Source organism: Mastigoproctus giganteus, chromosome 14 (genome assembly GCF_048544385.1).
Source record: "Mastigoproctus giganteus isolate SK-2022 chromosome 14, ASM4854438v1, whole genome shotgun sequence".
In the NCBI taxonomy this organism is placed as follows: domain Eukaryota; kingdom Metazoa; phylum Arthropoda; class Arachnida; order Uropygi; family Thelyphonidae; genus Mastigoproctus; species Mastigoproctus giganteus.
In genome coordinates this window covers 27,429,238-27,447,578 of record NC_143588.1, presented here as the reverse complement: position 1 = coordinate 27,447,578, position 18,341 = coordinate 27,429,238, and the positions used below count along the sequence as shown (strand labels likewise).

General features: G+C 37.0%; 1 protein-coding gene across 5 annotated transcripts in view; it reads left to right on the top strand.

Annotated features, from left to right (window-relative positions):
* Nucleotides 1–6,762: 6,762 nt before the first annotated feature.
* Nucleotides 6,763–18,341, top strand: part of LOC150075030 (uncharacterized) — a 322,726-nt gene continuing 311,147 nt past the window's right edge. For all 5 annotated transcript variants that reach the window (XM_090388634.1, XM_090388633.1, XM_090388630.1 and 2 more), the window contains exon 1: nucleotides 6,763–6,929. In XM_090388634.1, coding sequence (XP_090244760.1) covers nucleotides 6,906–6,929 — 24 coding nt within the window. In that variant the 5' untranslated portion in view covers nucleotides 6,763–6,905. The remainder of the gene's footprint in view (nucleotides 6,930–18,341) is intronic.

Sequence of the window (18,341 nt, the reverse complement as noted above, 5' to 3'; positions counted from 1 at the left end):
GGAGTTGATTCTCAGTTGCCACGTAGAGCTTGATGTCATCCATATACATCAGGTGGGTGAGGGTGTACAGGTTCTTTCTTCCTTCTTTGAGGTTATATTCATGCTTGCTGCCGTTAAGCATGGTGGACAGTGGGTTGAGTACTAGACAGAACCACCGTTGTCTCAGAGCATCTCCCGGAGAGATTCCTCTTCTAATGGGGTTTGGCCTGGATGTGATGTTCTCGACCTTAATGGTGGTACTCCATTTCGTCTTTATTGCTCCTAGGAAGTTTGCCACTATCGGACTGATCTTGTAGATCTTCAAGGTCTCTGTTAGCCAGCTAAGCGGTACGGATTCAAAGGCCTTGCGGTAATCGATGTAGGTCATGTATAGATTGTAGTGCTTCTTGTAGGCTTGCTCCATGACTGCGGCATCTATGGTTAATTGCTCCTTGCTTCCTTTGTTACTCCGCTTGCATCCATTCTGCTATTCGGCAATTATATTCTGATTCTCTAAGTGGTCTGATATCTTCTTGGTTATGCAGCTGGTCAGGATCTTTTACATCGTTCGGAGGCAGGTGATTGGCCTGTATTTCGCCAGGTTTCTTGTATCTTCGTCTTCAGGCTTCAGATATGTGACTCCTTCAGTGAGAAACTTCGGGATTGTCTCCAGGTGTCTTATCATTCGAGTGAACTGCTCTGCTAAGTGCTTGTGTGTGTGTGTGTGTGTGTGCTGGTGAGCTTCTTATAGTACCGGTAGTTGTGGATGTTATCAATTCCTGGAGTTTGCCAGTTGTGGGTATTCCTGATCGACTGTTTTACTAGTGAAATAAGAGGTAAGAGCAGAGCACCCTATCCAGGGTGCTCTGCTGTTACCTCTTATTTCACTGGTCCAAATATTTCCCCAGAACTCTTCGATCAGCTTCTTCTTGGGTAGTCCGTTTTCTGCTTTCTCATATTCACCTAGTTTCCTGTAGAAGGCTCTTTGGTTCTCATCGAAGATTCGGTTGTTTATTTTCCTCTAGGAGCCCTCTTTGTATTGGTGTAGTCTCTTGCTGAGTGCGAGGAGGTTCTGCCTTAGTGTGTCCAAGTATTCTCCTATTCTTTGATTTCTGGTCTCATGTTTGCTGTGGACGCTGTCTCTCTTGAGGATGCTCTTCACCTTTCCAATCAATTTCTTACTTCTATTACCCTGTTGGTACTGGGCCAACTGACCTATCTTGACTGTTAATTTTTCTATCTTCTGCTGAGCTTGTCTAGGAGACGGTCGTGTTCAAAGCCGCTAAGTGGATTTTTCTTATTTATTGATTTGAAATTATTGTTTTTCTAAAACTTTTGATTTAAATTTAGTAGTATAACATTATTTTGTGATTTTCTGATTAATTTGGTGTATTTATTCTTTACTCGGCCTTGTAATTGCATAAAAGTATCGGTAAGGGTATCCAGGTGTTTGCAACTCCTCTGAACGAGAAGTTTTTTAGCCATATTTAACCGCTTGATTGAATATTTTTTACATCGAATTATTTCTGTAAGTAACTTATAGACCTAGAAAGGATCGTTAGTTTATTCCGAATTGAGACAGCGAGATTGAAAAGTTAATTAATACTTAAGTGTCCGTAGATTCATCGTTCGTAACTTTCCCGCCTTTGTGATACGATAGTTATATACCGTACTAGATAGCGCTAGTTGAACTTCGTTAGCAGTTAAATTGTACTTTTAAATAAATACATATAACGACTTAGATTATAAACGTAATATAATTAATTATATTTAACATAATTAATAACACAACAAAATTAATTATAATTAATTAAAAAATTAATAGAATCATGACTCAGACCAGAGCAAAAAAGCAAAAGGCTCAAGCTAATGGAAGTGCTGTGGCTCAGAGCAGAACTGAGGGGGGCCGTTGTCCTCTGACTCCAGCCTTATAAAATGCACTGTTTGCGTGATGTTTGCAGAGCAATCGGTACGGGACATGATACTGCCATGGGGGATGTCTTTATGTGTGCGCGATGCAAGGAGTGTATCGATATCAGGCAACAACTCAGCGTTCTTATGGGCATATATGAGAGCTTGAAGGACAGGGTGGATGCCCTCGAATAAACTAAATTGAGGGGCCCATCAACCTCTCAGCTGCCCACATCAACGCCAGAGCTTGCACTTGGGCATCACGTGACACAGCGACAACCCCCAGCACAGAATGCGCTGGTCCCGAAGGAACTAGTAGTCGTTGGTGACTCTATTGTCAGGGAAACGGGGAACATGCTTTGTAAAAAGGATAGGTGGAACAGGACCAGGGTATGTCTGCCAGGGGCAAAGGTTGATGACGTTGTAGAGCGAATATCATCTTTTAAGGGCACAAAATGTGATATAGTTGTACACGTTGGCACTAATAATATTAAGAGTAGGAGACCGGCAGAATTACTTAACAAGTACAGGTCACTGTTGAACAAAAGCCGAGAATTAGGGTTGAATTTGAAAGTGTCTGCAATTCTGCCCAGACACGATAGGAGGGAGTATATGATGAGGGCCTTGTCGATCAATTCGGCCCTGAAAAGATTGTGCAAGGCTCAAGGGGTAGAATTTTTTTCAGCCTGGACTGTACTTGTTAACAGGAGAGATTGCTTCTACATGGATGGGATACACTTAAATAGAAAGGGTGCAAGAATATTTGCTGATGCTTTCGAGGCAGTGTGTCGGAAAGGTGGGTCGGAAAACTGCTAGCTTGGGGGGAGACAAAGACCAATAGATTGACAGTAGCCACTGGCAGAGGTGAAAGAGATTCTTGCACTGCTTCTATTAGAATGAGCAGAAGCCTGAAAAACAAGATGCATGATATTTCAGAGACTGATCGAAGCCATTGCGGTACAAGTAAACACATGGGTTGTGTTTAAGGTAGCTAAGAATAGAAACGGGTGCAGGTATACTTCCGTGTCCACTAATGCTAGGAGCTTAGTAAATAAATTTGATGAATTTCAGGTATTGCTTAAAACATCAAAGACAGATATTGTTGGGATATCAGACACGTGGTGTCACACAGATATATGGGATGCAGAACTGCAATTTGGGGAGTACAACGTCTACAGAAAGGATAGACAGGATAGGAAGGGGGGAGGGGTTATGCTATTAGTTAAGAAACACATAAAAACCAAGGAAGTGAAGCCAGTCGACATCGCTGGACAGTGCAGGTTGAGTCAGTTTGGTGTGACATAAGCATTGGGAGATCAAAATTGAGAGTAGGAGTGTGCTATAGGCCTAATGACTCTGATGAGTATAATAAGAAACTGTACAGGGAAATAGAGTGGGCCAGTAAATCAGAGAGTCTTATAATGGGGGATTTTAATTTCCCAGATATTGACTGGAATTTGTGGGATGGTCACTCACACACTAGCAAGGCTTTTGTGGATTTATTGGATGATTGTTTTCTACATTAGCATGTTCGGGAGGCAACTAGAGGGAGTAATACTCTTGATTTGATTATCAGCAGTGATTCTTCATGCATTAAGAATCTGCAGATAAATGAACCACTAGGTGGCAGTGATCACAGTGTGCTGAAGTGGTATTTACTCAAAGAGGTAACTACCATTAGGGGTAAAGGGAAGGGTTATTTCTTCCGTAAAGGCGACTACAATGGACTGAGACAGTATTTAAATTCTATACAGTGGGACCAATTGATGATGTTACCAACAGCAAATTCAAAATGGGAAGCATTCAAAGAACTTATCTTGGAAGCTACTAGGCTTTACATACCAACTAAGAAATATTGTTCAAGGTTTAGGCCAAAATGGATGTCAGAAGAACTAATGAGGCATACGGCAGGGAAGACAAATGCATGGGAGACTTACAAATTAACACATGACACAGAAGCCTATGATAGATACAGGTTGATATGCAACCAAGTTACAAAGGAGGTTAGGCAGGCGAAGGCAGATTACGAGAAATCCTTGGCAAGGGATGCAAAGAAAAACAGCAAAGAGTTCTTTACTTATGTAAACTCTAGGAGGAAGGGGATGAATCAGATTGGTCCACTTGATATTGATGGGTCAACTGTTGATGATCCTGCTCGGGTAGCTAACAAACTAAATGAATATGTTGCATCGACATTCACACATGAGGAGTTATTCAGCGAGGGGAATGCCAGACGTTTATTCAACTCTAGTACTAAGCTACAGAATCTTGAAATAACTGGGAGTAAAGTGGAAGAGAAACTGTTGAAGATAAACACAAGAAAGGCACCGGGGTGGATGGGATCTATCCAGTTATATTAAAGGAGGCAGCAAAGGAAGTAACCAAACCCTTAGCCTTCGACTCAGGGGAGGTCCCCATAGACTGGAAATGTGCAAATGTGACCCCAATTCACAAAGGAGGGTCAAAGGCTGACACAAGTAATTATAGACCTGTGAGCTTAACTTCTGTTCCAGGAAAATTAATGGAGGCACTGGTTAAAGAAGCACTGCAGGATCATTTAGACAAGACACAGCATGGTTTTGTTAAGGGGATGTCTTGCCTGACCAATTTGATTGGATACTATGATGCAGTCACAAAAGAACTGGATGCAGGAAATAGCTTTGATATTATATACTTGTATCTTAGAAAGGCTTTTGATACTGTTGTACATGGAAGACTGCTACACAAATTGGAGTAATGTGACATTGGAGGCAAATTACTGCTATGGATAAAGGGGTGGTTGAGGGGGAGAAGACAGAGAGTGGTAATCAATGGACACTGCTCGTCGTGGACTAATGTTATTTGTGGAGTCCCTCAGGGCTCAATGTTGGGTCCATTATTGTTTTCTGTATTTATAAAAGATATTGATGATGGTATATCAAGCTTAAAGTGCAAGTTTGCAGACGATGCAAATGTTGGCAGGGTTGTCAAGATCCTGTTGCAGTAGCATAGTTGTCACTACTGACACTATGCTACTGCAACAGGATCTGGAAAGGTTGAGCAGATGGGCTGAGAGGTAGCAAATGAAGTTTAACTTTGACAAAGTAAAGTGCTACACATGGGGAACAGCAACCCCAGAGCAACGTATCAACTCTGTGGTACTACACTGACAGTCGTAGAGAATGAAAGGGACTTGAGGGTGGTTGTGCAGGCAGATATGAAGTTCTCTGGGCAGTGCAGACGGGCTGCAAGAGTAGCTCATGGAGTATTGTCAATGATATACAGGAATTTTTCCAGCAGGGATAAGGAAGTGATTAATCCCTTGTATAAGGCAATAGTCAGGCCACACCTAGAGTACTGTATACAGGTCTGGAGGCTTCATTTCAAGAAGGATGTTGAGCTGCTGGAACGAGTACAGAGAAGGGCAACAAGATTAGTGAATGGAACAAAGGGGTACTCTTACGAAGAAAGGCTTAAGTTTTGCAAATTACAGTGTCTGGAGTCTAGGCACCAGCGAGGTGATCTGATAGAGGTGTATAAAGCCTTGAATGGTTTGAGCATGCTCAATGTTGATTGGATTCTTCCTCTAGCTCAGAAAAATCACCTGAGAGGGCATAAATTCAAATTGAGGAAAGACAGATGTAGGATAGACGTGCGGAAATTTGCCTTTAGCCAGTGGGTGGTTGGTTGGTGGAACAGACTTCCATCCCTTGTAGTGGAGGTTGATAGCCTAAATAAGTTTAAGGCTCAGCTGGACAGGTAATGTGAACGAACAGAGGGGTGAAGTGGAAGTGGGTTTTTTTTCTTTTTTTTTTTTTGTCTGATGCAGCATAAGCTTGCTTTCTTGCTTAAAATGCCTCTACTAATGCTAATGCTACTGCTAAGGAGTTTAACCCCTTGTGAAAGGCAAATGTCAGGCTTCCCTTGACCTCTGTTCAGCTCTGGAGGCCTCATTTTAAAAAGGACGTAGAGCTGCTGGAACAATTATAGAGGTATACAAGATTAGTGAATGGAACAAAGGGTTGCTTTTACGAAGAAAGGCTTAAGGTTTTGCAATTTGCAATGTCTGGGACTAGGCACCTGGGAGGTGATCTGATTGATGTGTATAAATCTTTGATTGGTTTGATCTTGCTTATTGCTAATGAGATTCTTCCTCTTGCTCAGAATAATCCCTTGAGAGGGCATAATTTCAATTCATTTAAGGCAGTTGTAGGATAGATGTGCGGAAATTTACCTTTGGCGAATGGCTGGTTGATCGCTGGAACATACTTCCATCTGTTGTTGTAGAAGTTGATTACTTAAATGGATTTAAAGCAGAACTAGACAAACAGAACTAGACGTGTGAAATGAGAAGAGTTTTTGTTTTTTTCGTCAATATTATCTAAATGTGCTTTCTTGAATCATGTGCCTTTACTAATGGTAATATGGTTTCAGGAAGCCGGAGGCCTATGGTGCATCAACGAAAAAAAAAAAAAAAAATTCTGAAATACCTTGAGAGAGTGAGATCAAGAGTCAGAAGCAGAATGGAATCACCAATCAAGAGATGAATGATGATGATATCCAGCTCAGGACCCTGGGTGGTCCAAGCCCATACTGATCATATGTGACCTCTATGGCATGCATTTTTATTAAATCACCCTAAAGAACTTTGTGATCATTGTGAGTTATCCTTTGTAGTGGAGACATTAGAAGTGACACGTTTTTGTGGCAAACTCCTTTGTTCTGTTTAACCTGCATGAAGAAGGTTTTGAACTATGAGTACAGGCAAGTTTCATTTATTTATTTTTTAATAACAAATGTTTAAACTGTGATTTTTTTTATTTGTATTTGAAGTTTTTAAATCAAGGTGGCGCTATTGTTTGTGTTTTTTTCATTTGCTGTGAGTGAGTTGTAAACTAGTGGTTGTTGGAGTTCTTTAGAGTATGTGTGTGTGGTGTTTTATTTATTAAAGTTATTAGTGAGGTTTTTTACTTTCCATCTTTTTGAGGATACTTATGTAAATAAAACTGCTCTCATGAAAGTCGTTAAACTGTGCAATGGGCAAAAGGGATACACGATACGTAAGTGAAACATTATGAATACTGCAATGTATTACATATAATTCACAATAAAAATAATAAATATTATTTATTGTGAATTACTGGAATATATTCCAGAAAGTAAAGGGACGTTGGGAATTTTTTAGAAAATTACCAGTTTTGCTACATGCGAAAATTGTATTCTTACTTTTTTTTTTTTTTTTTTTTCATAGAAGGATGCGATTTCACATATGGTTCCTCCAAGTTTCCGGATCTGTCCTTCAGGTTTGAAGGATAGATCGATTATATAAAATAATCAAATTCCTGAATTAAGCTTTTGGCATATGAAGTCCGTAAAAATTAGTTTTCGTACACCTTTTTTTTAGTTGTGCTTTTTATTATCAGCGGATTTAGTTAATTTTCACGATACATCATTATATAAAACCAAAAATTCTCAAACTTTAAAAAAATAAAAGTTATGGCCCCCTCAAAAAAAATCTAACCCCCCCTCAAAGTATTCGTCGTACATTTCATAGTCTTACGTTATTTATAACGGAAGATTGTCTTTAATACTTTGTATGAAGGCTGTATGCATTGATTATGACATGGAATTGCCTAGGAATCGATTCCACTTTTTTTTTTTTTTTTTGTCATGTCTTCATTTATTATAGTCCATTGTTTGATAAACTCGTTTTTGGAAGGCCACTTAATTTTCCTAACCCATCTGAAGAAAATCTCGAAATTCTCAGTTGGATTTATATTGTGTGATTGCACATATATTTTGACAGTTCGTGAGTGTTATACAGTAGCCATTGGGGTCATTGCCTTTTTGGAAAATGTAGATGCCAACCTCTAATTTATTTTTGAGCAGTGGTCTTCATGTGGTGCCATCATGCATGCACATATCCTTAGCATTCATAATACCATCAATAATTGAATGTTTGCCCACACCAGAATAAGCCGTAATCCACAAACTATTAAATTCCCTCCATGTTTTGCAGTGGGAACAATATTTTGTTTCTTCAGTTTAGTGTTGGGCTTCCTCCACATGTAGTAATGACCATCAGGTCCAATTAAATTAAACTTACTTTCACTAGTAGAGGTGACTGTTTCAAAATTCAACAGGCTTCTCTAGGTAGGCTCCAGGGCTTTTTTCTTGGTGGCCTCCCCTTGTACCCAGTTTTAAGAATCTAATAAGTTACTTTCCTGTTGATGATGTTGGGATTTTACACACCTGTCTCATAATATCCTGCTCATCCAAACATTCATTAAGGCTGTCCTAAGACAACACCTTGGCTTGAGTGTCTTTCATTTTCTGTTGATCCTGTCTTATACTTTGATACAATATATTGAACTATGCAGCTAGTAGTTTATAAGTATGTCCAGTATTCCGTTAACTTCATTTTTGAACAGTGAAATTATTCAATCTTTAACAGCCTGTGAAACCTCGGTGCTTCTTCAACCCATCCCCAAATGAAACTGATTTTTTCATAAACAGACAGTATAAAGGTAAATGTTAAAGTGAGTTGGGGTTATTATTGTGATCAAGATGTAGTTGTTGTACTTCTGCTTAAACCTTATTTACTTTTAAAAGGGAGAAAGTTTCCCCCAGTGTACTTGTACTTTTTTTTTTTTTTTTTTTGTAACCATAATTTCCTATATTGTATTTTTTTTATTTTTCCGGTGATATGAAAACAGATTTTGTTTTCATATAAATATTTACCTCTACATGTTATTGATGTATTGTGCAAAAGAATTAAATCTGTTGGTAATAAGAAGTGTATCAGCTGAAAAAACTGTGCAATACCATTTTGAGCATTAGCCTTAGCAAAGACACATGATGCAAGAAAGCAAGCTTTTATAGCATCAGCCAAAAAAAACACCCTTATTTCACCCATCCACTCGCTCTAAATGTTTGTCAAGTTCTGCCTTGAATCTATTTAAGCTATCAACTTCTACAACTACAGATGGAAGTTTGTTCCAGCAATCAACTACCTGCTGGATAAAGGCAAATTTCCAGACATCTATCCTACAACCATCTTTCCTCAATTTGAATTTATACCCTCTCAGGCGATTATTCTGAGAGAGGATGATTCCCATCAGCATTCAGCATGCTCAAACCATTCAAAGTTGTATACACCTCAATCAGATCACCTCACACGTGCCTAGTCTCCAGACACTGTAATTTGCAAAACTCAGTTATTACAAGATTATCTAGCTTACTGCCAGACTTGAATACACCTCTGGCACTCCCCTCCCTGAATAACTCATGTGAATGTTGATGCAAAATATTCATTTAGTTTGTTAGCTACCTGAGCAGGATCATCAACAGTTGAACCATCGATATCAAGAGGACCAATCTGATTCATCCCCTTCGTTCTAGAGTTTACATAAGTAAAGAACTCTTTGCTGTTTTTCTTTGCATCCTTTGCCAAAGAGTTCTCGTAATCTGCCTTCGCCTGCCTAACCTCCTTTGTAACTTGGTTACAGACCAGCTTATATCTATCATAGGCTATAATAATTAGTTGATCTGACATCCATTTAGGCCTAAACCTTGAACAATATTTCTTTGTTGGTATGAAAAGCTTAGTAGCTTCCAAGATTAATTCTTTGAATGCTTCCCATTTTGAATTTGCTGTTGGTAACATCATCAGTTGGTTCCACCGTATAGAATTTAAATACTGTCTCAAACCACCGTAGTCACCTTTACGAAAGCAAAAACCCTTACCTTTACCCTTGATGGTAGTGACCTCTGAGTAAATCCCACTTCAGCACACTGTTATCACTGCCACCTAGTGGTTCCTTTATCTGCAGATTCTTGATGCATGAAGAATCACTACTGATAATCAGATCAAGAGTATTACTCCCTCTAGTTGCCTCGAACATGCTGCTGTAGAAAACAATCATCCAATAAATCCACAAAAGCCTTGCTAGTGTGTGAGTGACCAACCAACAAATTCCAGTCAATATCTGGGAAACTAAAATCCCCTATTATAAGATTCTCTGATTTACTGGCCCACTCTTTTTCCCTGTACAGTTTCTTATTATACTCAGAGTCACTAGGCCTATTACACACTCCTACTCTCATTTTTCCTTTCCCAGTGCTTATGTCACACCAAAGAGACTCAACATTGCATTGTCCACCAACATCAGTTGGATGCACTTCCTTAAATTTTGTGTTTCTTAACTAACAGCATAACCCCTCCTCTCTTCCTGTCCTGTCTATCCTTTCTGTACACATTGTACTCCCCAAATTCCAGTTCTGCACTGCTTATGTCTGTGTGACACCATGTCTCTGATATCCCAACAATATCTGCCTTTGATGCCTTGATTAGCACTTTAAGCTCATCGAATTTATTAACTTATACTCCTAGCATTGGTGTACATGCAAGTATACATGCACCTGTTTCTACTGTTAGTTATCCTAACATAGCCCATGTATTTACTTGTTCCACTATGACTCTCAGCAGCCCTGGAAATTCCCATTGCCTTGCTTTCCAGGCTGCTGCTCAATTGCATTTCAACTATAAGTAGTGTAATCAGAAGTAGTGCAAGAAGCACTTTTACCTCTGCCAGCAGCTATTGTTAATCTTTTAGTCTGTGTCCCCCCCCCCCAAGCTAGCAGTTTTCTGACACACCTAACTCTGCCTCAATAGCATCAGAAAATATTCTTGTACCCTTTCTATTTAAGTGTATCACATTCCTAGAATCACTCTCTCCTGTTAACAAGCACAGATCAGGCTGAGAAAAATTCTACCCCTTGAGCCTTGCACAGTCTCTCCAGGGCCGAATTGATCGACAAGGCCCTCATCATATACTCACTCCTATCGTGTCTGGGTAGAATTGCAGACACTTTCAAATTCAACCCTAACTCACGGCTTTTTTTCAGCATTGTCTTGTACTTAGTAATTCTGCTGGTCTCCTACTCTTAATATCATTAGTGCCAACGTGTAAAACAGTATCATCCTTTGTGCCCTTGAAGGATGATATCTGTCCTACCACGTCATCAACCTTTGCCCCTGGCAGACATACCCTGGTCCTGTTTCATCTATCCTTTTTGCACAATATGTTCCCCGTTTCCCTGACAATAGTCACCTACAACAACTAGTTTCTTTGGGACCAGCACATTCTGCCTTGGGGGATACAAAGACATTCCCCTTGGCAATATCATGTCCCGTTCCTGATTTATCCATAAACATCAAACAAGCAGTGCATTTCAATAGAATGTGATTCAGAGGACAACTAGTTTTCCCCCCTGAGGACAACCCCCCTCAGTTTTCTTCCCTGAGCCACAGCACTTCCACTAGTTTGAGCCTTTTGCTTTGCTGCTCTGGTATGAGTCATGATTTCTATTCAAGTTCAATAAAATTCCAATACAAAATATAACCCTAAACCTATATCCCAATGCAATTATAACACTATATACAGTATATGTATTTCGGTATCGAATATTATCTCCGAGTTACGTTATATGACTTTCTTATCCCCTGTCAACTTATATGTATTAATTTATGATGTTACGTTTGTAATAACTAGGTCGCTATATTTATGTAGTTAAAAAAGTATAATTCAATTGACAATGAAATTTAATAAGATTAATAAATTTTACTGATTAATTGATACTACTATACTCGCTATCTATTTTTCCATTAAACCTGATGCTAGCACACGTATCGTATAACAATGGCGGCAAGTTACGAGTGGTTAATCTACGGACACGAGGTATTATTTACTTTCCAAATCGTGCTATCTAAATTCAAAATAAACCACGGAGCTTGACTAGGTCTATAAGCTACTTATAGAAAATAATTTAATCTAACAATTAAGTCAATAAAGCGGCTAAGTATAATTAAAAATTTTCGTTCACGGAAGCTGCAAAACCTTGTCCACATGTGGATTTGATACCCTTACTGATACTAAGTAATAAACTGCAAAATCTCTATCTGAATTCAATTTAAACTAAAGTATTGTTACTAGGAATATAAAGCAACTATAAAAAATAAATTAATATGTCAATAAAAAAGCAAAACCTTCTTTATTTGCTGGAGCCGTAAAAACTTTGCCTGTTCATTTTTTAAAGAACATACAAGCAGAATTAGAATAATTTTTTTTGAAATTTTTATGAATGAAAGTTATTGTTTCTTTCACTTATTACAGTTTTGAACAGTATTAGTTACAAAATTACAGAAGGAAAATTCAAAGATTTGAAATACAGCTTTTATAAATCACAGCTCATGTGAAACTTATTTAGCGCTGGAGGTAATTGTCTGTGCATAACCCACCAAGTCAAAACACTAAAAATAAAATTGACATTTCATATCTGAATCTGCCATCTTTAAGACACCGATGGACCTTATATTCTCTAACTTCACCAGGCATTATCAGTACAGTTTTATCATCAGGTTTGGGATGTAATGTATGTGGCGAGTGATTATTGAAAATAGATGTGAACCTCAATAGTTCATACAGATTGAGCTAGGTGTTGTTTCTGAGTGTTTAGTGCTCCTGATTTGTCCGTGTTAAGTTATAATTTAATGCAAGTAAAGATAGAGAATTATGTGCAACCTTAGTTTAAAATAAACTGGTTCACTTGTGTTCATCATGATAAGTATAGTAGAACATTAGTTATCCGGAATAATTTGAAAGGATGATTTTTCTTCTTTTTTTTATCAATGGTAGTATTTCAGACAAATGTTTATTATGCTACAAGAGTATTTCTGTCTGTTTCCTTTACGTCATATATCTGGTGAAATGTTGGATAAGGACTAATGGGTTTTCTTTGAAACCATGAGTGATAGTTTAGTTATTCTCCTTTGTGAACCCAATTTTCCATGACATATTTTGTTCTCTTCATTTCATATTCTATTTACTTTAGGTCCAGATTGAGTAAGAATACAGTAATATCAGCCTGAAACTGCGATTTATTATTGTTCTCACTTTTTTGCGGTAAAATATCAATGAAAAGAAACAGCACTGAAGTGGGCAGAAAATCGGGAAGAATGTGATATAATCAAATTGATATTATTAACCCCTGAAAGCAAAAACTTCCATACATCTATGCTGCAACCATCCTTCCTCAACTTGAATTTATACCCCTCATGTGTGTAGTCTCAGCAAGTGTAAGAATACTATTAACATTCAGCTTACTCAATCCAGACAAGGCTTTTATCATACAAGTTTTCTGATAAAATATGAAATAAAATTAATGATTTTAGAGATTTTGTCAAACACAGTTTATCTTTAAAATCGAGTGAAATTCCCTTTTCAATTAAAAAAGCCAGAAATATTCTTGAAACCATTGTGATTAGCAGTGCCGAAACTGAGTGAGCTTTCATTGTAATGAATATTATTGTAACAATAAAAATGACATCTTTGACAATTAAATATGTTGCAGATGTGATGACCACACATCTAATTTCTATATGGAAAACCATTCCTTATTTTTGATCCAGATCGTTACGTGAAATCTTTCCTCCGTAATCATCGCTCAGTTATTGAGCAAAGCCGAAGATCGACAAAAAATATTAATAAAGAAGTAAATTGTATATGGCAATTTTTAGAATAAATTTTTCTTGAATATTTGTATAATGATTTTTTTCATGTAATCTCTGATTTTTGTGTACATTTTCTAGAACAGTTTGTTTTTTATGTAATATTTGTTTTTATATTCTAGAATGTTTTGTGATAGTTTATTTGTGATATGGGGAATATTTTCATGTTATTTTTTATTCACAACAATAAAATTTTATCATGAAAAAAATGTATCCATTATATTTCCCTAGTTTTAAAAAAAAGAATAAAAAAAAAGTCACATGTCTGCCATGCACGTGTGGTAGATCGTTTTATGTGAAACATCCTTCGCGTTTCTTTTAGATATTTTGATTTGTATATGATTACGAAATAAAAGAACTTTTGTATTGTAAATATTTTATTGATCATTTCACAAATTTCCATAATTTCTGGAAGACAACATACAATGGATTTATGATAACTAAAGTAACAGGCGTATACTTGCTACTGCAATGTATCTAAATGTCTCTGAAAATTGCGTCACTCAAGGTACCTGATCTTTTAGTTGAAAGGACATACGCAGTCGGAGTACCTAACAATGGAATGTAACAAAAATGCGAGACAAAAAAGAAATTGTTGACAAATCTTTGTATTGTTGCAGTCATATGACAAATACTTGCAATCATACTGACTGCAGTAGTAACTGCAGGAAGTATGATTGTGATGTCGCTACTATTCAAAAATTCTTAAAAGTTAGAACTTGAGATATCGTACTGGTCACTAAAAATGTGTCGTGCCCTCTAATCATACTATTAGTGAGTTCTCCGCACAGACTAGTGGTGTGAGCGTGGGAAGCGCCTCTGGCAGACGCTGCAGATGACATCACTTCTGTGACCAATCAGATTTACTTGGTAGGTACCCCTCACCCCCACCCAAAGGATGTTTCACATCAAAAAGTCGGCAAAAATGTGAGCCCATTGTTGAAATATTCATAGCTCACCACTTGGCCTGACCATTGCCTTATACAAAGGTATAATCACATCTTTGTCTCTGCTAGCAAAATTCCTATGTATCAATGACAAAAACTCCATGATCTGTTCTGGCAGCTCGTCTGCACTGCTCAGAGAACTTCATATCTGGCTGCACAATTATCCTCAGGTATTTCTCATTCTCCACCTCCCTGAGTGTAATACCACACAGTTGGTACGTTTCTCTTGGGTTACTACTACCCATATGCAGTACTTTGCATTTGTCAATATTAAACTTCATTTGCCACTTCTCAGCTCATCTGCCTAACTTTTCTAGATCCTGTTGCAGTAGCATCCTATCTGTATTTAATATGCATACTCTATTTAATCCTATCATTAACAACCCTGCCAACCGTTGTATCATCAGTAAACTTGATCATTAAGCCTGATATACCTTCATCGATATCATTAATAATTACACAAAACAACAATTGGCCCAGCACTGAACCCTGGGGGATTCCACTAATAACATTAGTTCACATAGAGCAGTATCCATTTATTACCGCTCTCTGCTGTCTCCCACTCAACCATCCCTTTATCCAGTGGTGTCCAAACTTTTCTTGTAGGGGGGTCCATATTCAAAGTTAGATTTGTTTCACAGGCCACATTGAGTGATTGAAGAAAAATTTATGTTACATTTTCCACATTTTACGTGTAAAAGAAAGTTTCTATTTTCATGTTACCATTTTTCATTTTCAGGCTATATATAAAAAGTGCTAATTCCCAACACTTATGTGCAATAAATCTGTCAGTGATTTATTTTTTAAATTTTATTAAAATTATAAAAACATGACTTTTTCTTTTAAATGGTCACTTTAGAAAATTTACAACCTGAAAAGGATCACTGCCTTTCATTATTAAGGTGAATAAATAAATATACGATAAACCTAAAATTGAAAATATCCTAAAATTTTATTAACCTTTGTAGTCCAAAGGTTATTGGCGTCACAATAATATTTAATGAATAAAACTTAACATTTAATTAGATGATTGAAGGTGGGTATTTTTAGATAATAGCTCAAAATTTGGTTTGAAAATTCATGATGCCAATTCTCAATACGGAATGAAGATGCTCATCTGTTATTCTGTTTTTTTTTTTTTTTTTTTAATATTTGTTTGAAGTCATGCCTGAAAAAAATTGTTCACAAACTTACATTGATCCGAACAAAGTAGCCATTTTCATGGCAGTTTCTTTTATACGATAAACCTAATTTTATGTTACATTTTCCACATTTTATGTGTAAAAGAAAGTTTCTATTTTCATGTTACCATTTTTCATTTTCAGGCTATATATAAAAAGTGCTAATTCCCAACCTAAATATACGATAAACCTAAAATTGAAAATATCCTAAAATTTTATTAACCATTGTAGTCTAAAGGTTATTGGCGTCACAATAACATTTAATGAATAAAACTTAACATTTAATTAAATGATTGAAGGTGGGTATTTTTAGATAATAGCTCAAAATTTGGTTTGAAAATTCATGATGCCAATTCTCAATACGGAATGAAGATGCTCATCTGTTATTCTGTGGTTTTTTGTTGGTCTCTGATTTGATGTCACCATACAAATCAGAGACCAATTTTCCTTTACCTTGTAGTTTTAAATTAAGAGCGTTTAAATAACTAGAAAAAATATCTGTAAGAATTGTAAGATCAAACAGCCACTCTATATTTTATAGTTGTTTTGTTGGTTTTCCTTTTTCTGTCATAAAACTATCAATTTCATGAAGCAGTTTTAAAGAAACGATATAACGTTTTGCCACGACTAAGCCATCTCACTACACTATGTAAAATTACATATTCGTATTCAGCTTCAATTTCTGAAAGAAACTGTTGAAACATATGGTGATTAAGGCCATGCGATCTTATAAAATTTACAGTTGAAATAACTACATTCATAACGTGTTGGAGATCCAACATTTCCCCACAGAGAGCTTCTTGATGCACATGCAGTGAATTCCAATCCAATCGGAGGTTCAGCTCTGATATGTACCATTTTCGTGGTTATTCTACCCATAAGCCCAGTGTTTTTAACAACCATATTTTTTTCACATTCAGTTGTTACTCTTACTAGGTTTTCAATACTGTATTTAATCCTAACTTTTCGATAGATTGGCAAAATTTTTCAAAAAGATTTTCATCTGTAGTTGTTCTGTGCATACTCTGTAGATCAGCTAAATCTTCAACTGGTACAAAATTATCATCAATTCCATATATGAAGATAAGGAGTTGTGCTGTATCATTTACATCAGTACTGTTATCCAGTGTCACACTAAGATATTTCATTTGTTTTATGTTTTCCAAAATTTGATGGAAAAATTCTTTCCAATATCTTCTACTCTTCGCATAAACTGTTTGTTGTTCATTTCTCCGGACAAATTTCTTCCACAACTTTTAACAAACAACGTTTAGCAAATTCACCATCACTAAATGGTTTACTTTCAAAAGCAATTAAATGTACAACTTGATAACTGGCACTTACAGCAGATAAATTTCTTGACTAATACGTTTTCAGTGTGTTTTGGTTTTTGTTAATTTGTTTTGTAACTTTGACCAGGAACACTTTTCTTTTCACAACATTCTTTTATGTTGATCATAAGATTTAATTATTTTTTATTATTATTTTTTTTTATGGAAACCTCAAACATGAGAGGTATTAGAACCTATACAAATTAGTACTGTGCTTGGGTTGGAGGTTGAGAAGATAAAAGAAGATATTTGTTGACATTGGACTTGAACTTCTGTAGACTATAATTTTCAGGAAATATGTACGAAGGAAAGTTGTTCCAGAAAACGGCAGTTGAATGAATGAACGAGCAAGATGAAAAGTTGGTTCTGTGAGTTTGAAGTTGGACAGTAAATTGATGTTGGCTGGCTGGTGGCAGCACGTGTTTGGACTGTTTTGAAAGACAGAGCACGAATTATAGAAGCCAATTCAGAAGGACAGTGCCCATGTAAGTATCTGTCAGCAGAAACAGTAAGTCTATGAGACAGCGAGTGGAGAGACTCTGTTAGAGATGAGTCATTAATTAACCTAACTGCCCTCTTCTGAATGGAATCTAGAAGCCCGAGAGAGGTTTTGGGAACATCGCCCCAAATGTGGGAACAATATTCCGTGGTAGGACATATTTGTGATTTGTACAGAGTTTGGAAGAAAAGTAATGCCCAGAGCGAAAGAGAAAACCAAATTTTTTAGATGCGGTGAAAGCAATATTTTTAATGTGCTTGTGCCAAGAGAGATTAGAAGTCAGGGTAATCCCCAAAAGAGATATATCATTTTGCCTAGAAATCGGAGTGTGGCCAAAGATAAGCATAGGAGCAGAAGAATACTTTTTGCGAGATATAAGACAAGACTGAGTTTTAGAAGGATTGAAATAAACTAAGTTACCTTTGCCCTACTGGGAGAAATACCTGAAGATTGGCATTTAAAGAATTGGTAGCAGATATTTGAGAAGTTGAAGCTGTTTGAGCAGGGCAAGGTTTCTTGAACTGGAAAGTGGAATGCAATGTTATCATCATTGTATGGAAATCCTATGGATATAGGATTTCCATACAATGGAAGAAGGTTGTTAATATACAAGAGGAAAAGAGTGGGGGAAAGAACTGAATCTTGGGGGACACCAGAAGTTAGAAGACAAAGAGCCATTTACCATCACCCTCAGTGAGTGATCAGAAAGAAAACTGGATAACCAATTATAAAAAATAGTTGGCAAACCAAAAGATGGCAGCTTGTTTAGAAGACATTTATCCCAAACACAATTGAAAGCCTTTGAGATGTCAAGAGCAACTGCTTGTTTAGAAGACATTTCACCGAACTTTTCCATTGAATTTGTCCATAAATGGGTATCAAGCCAGAATATCACCAGTGGATTGACACTGATGGAATCCATACTGGCGATTGTTGATCAGATCG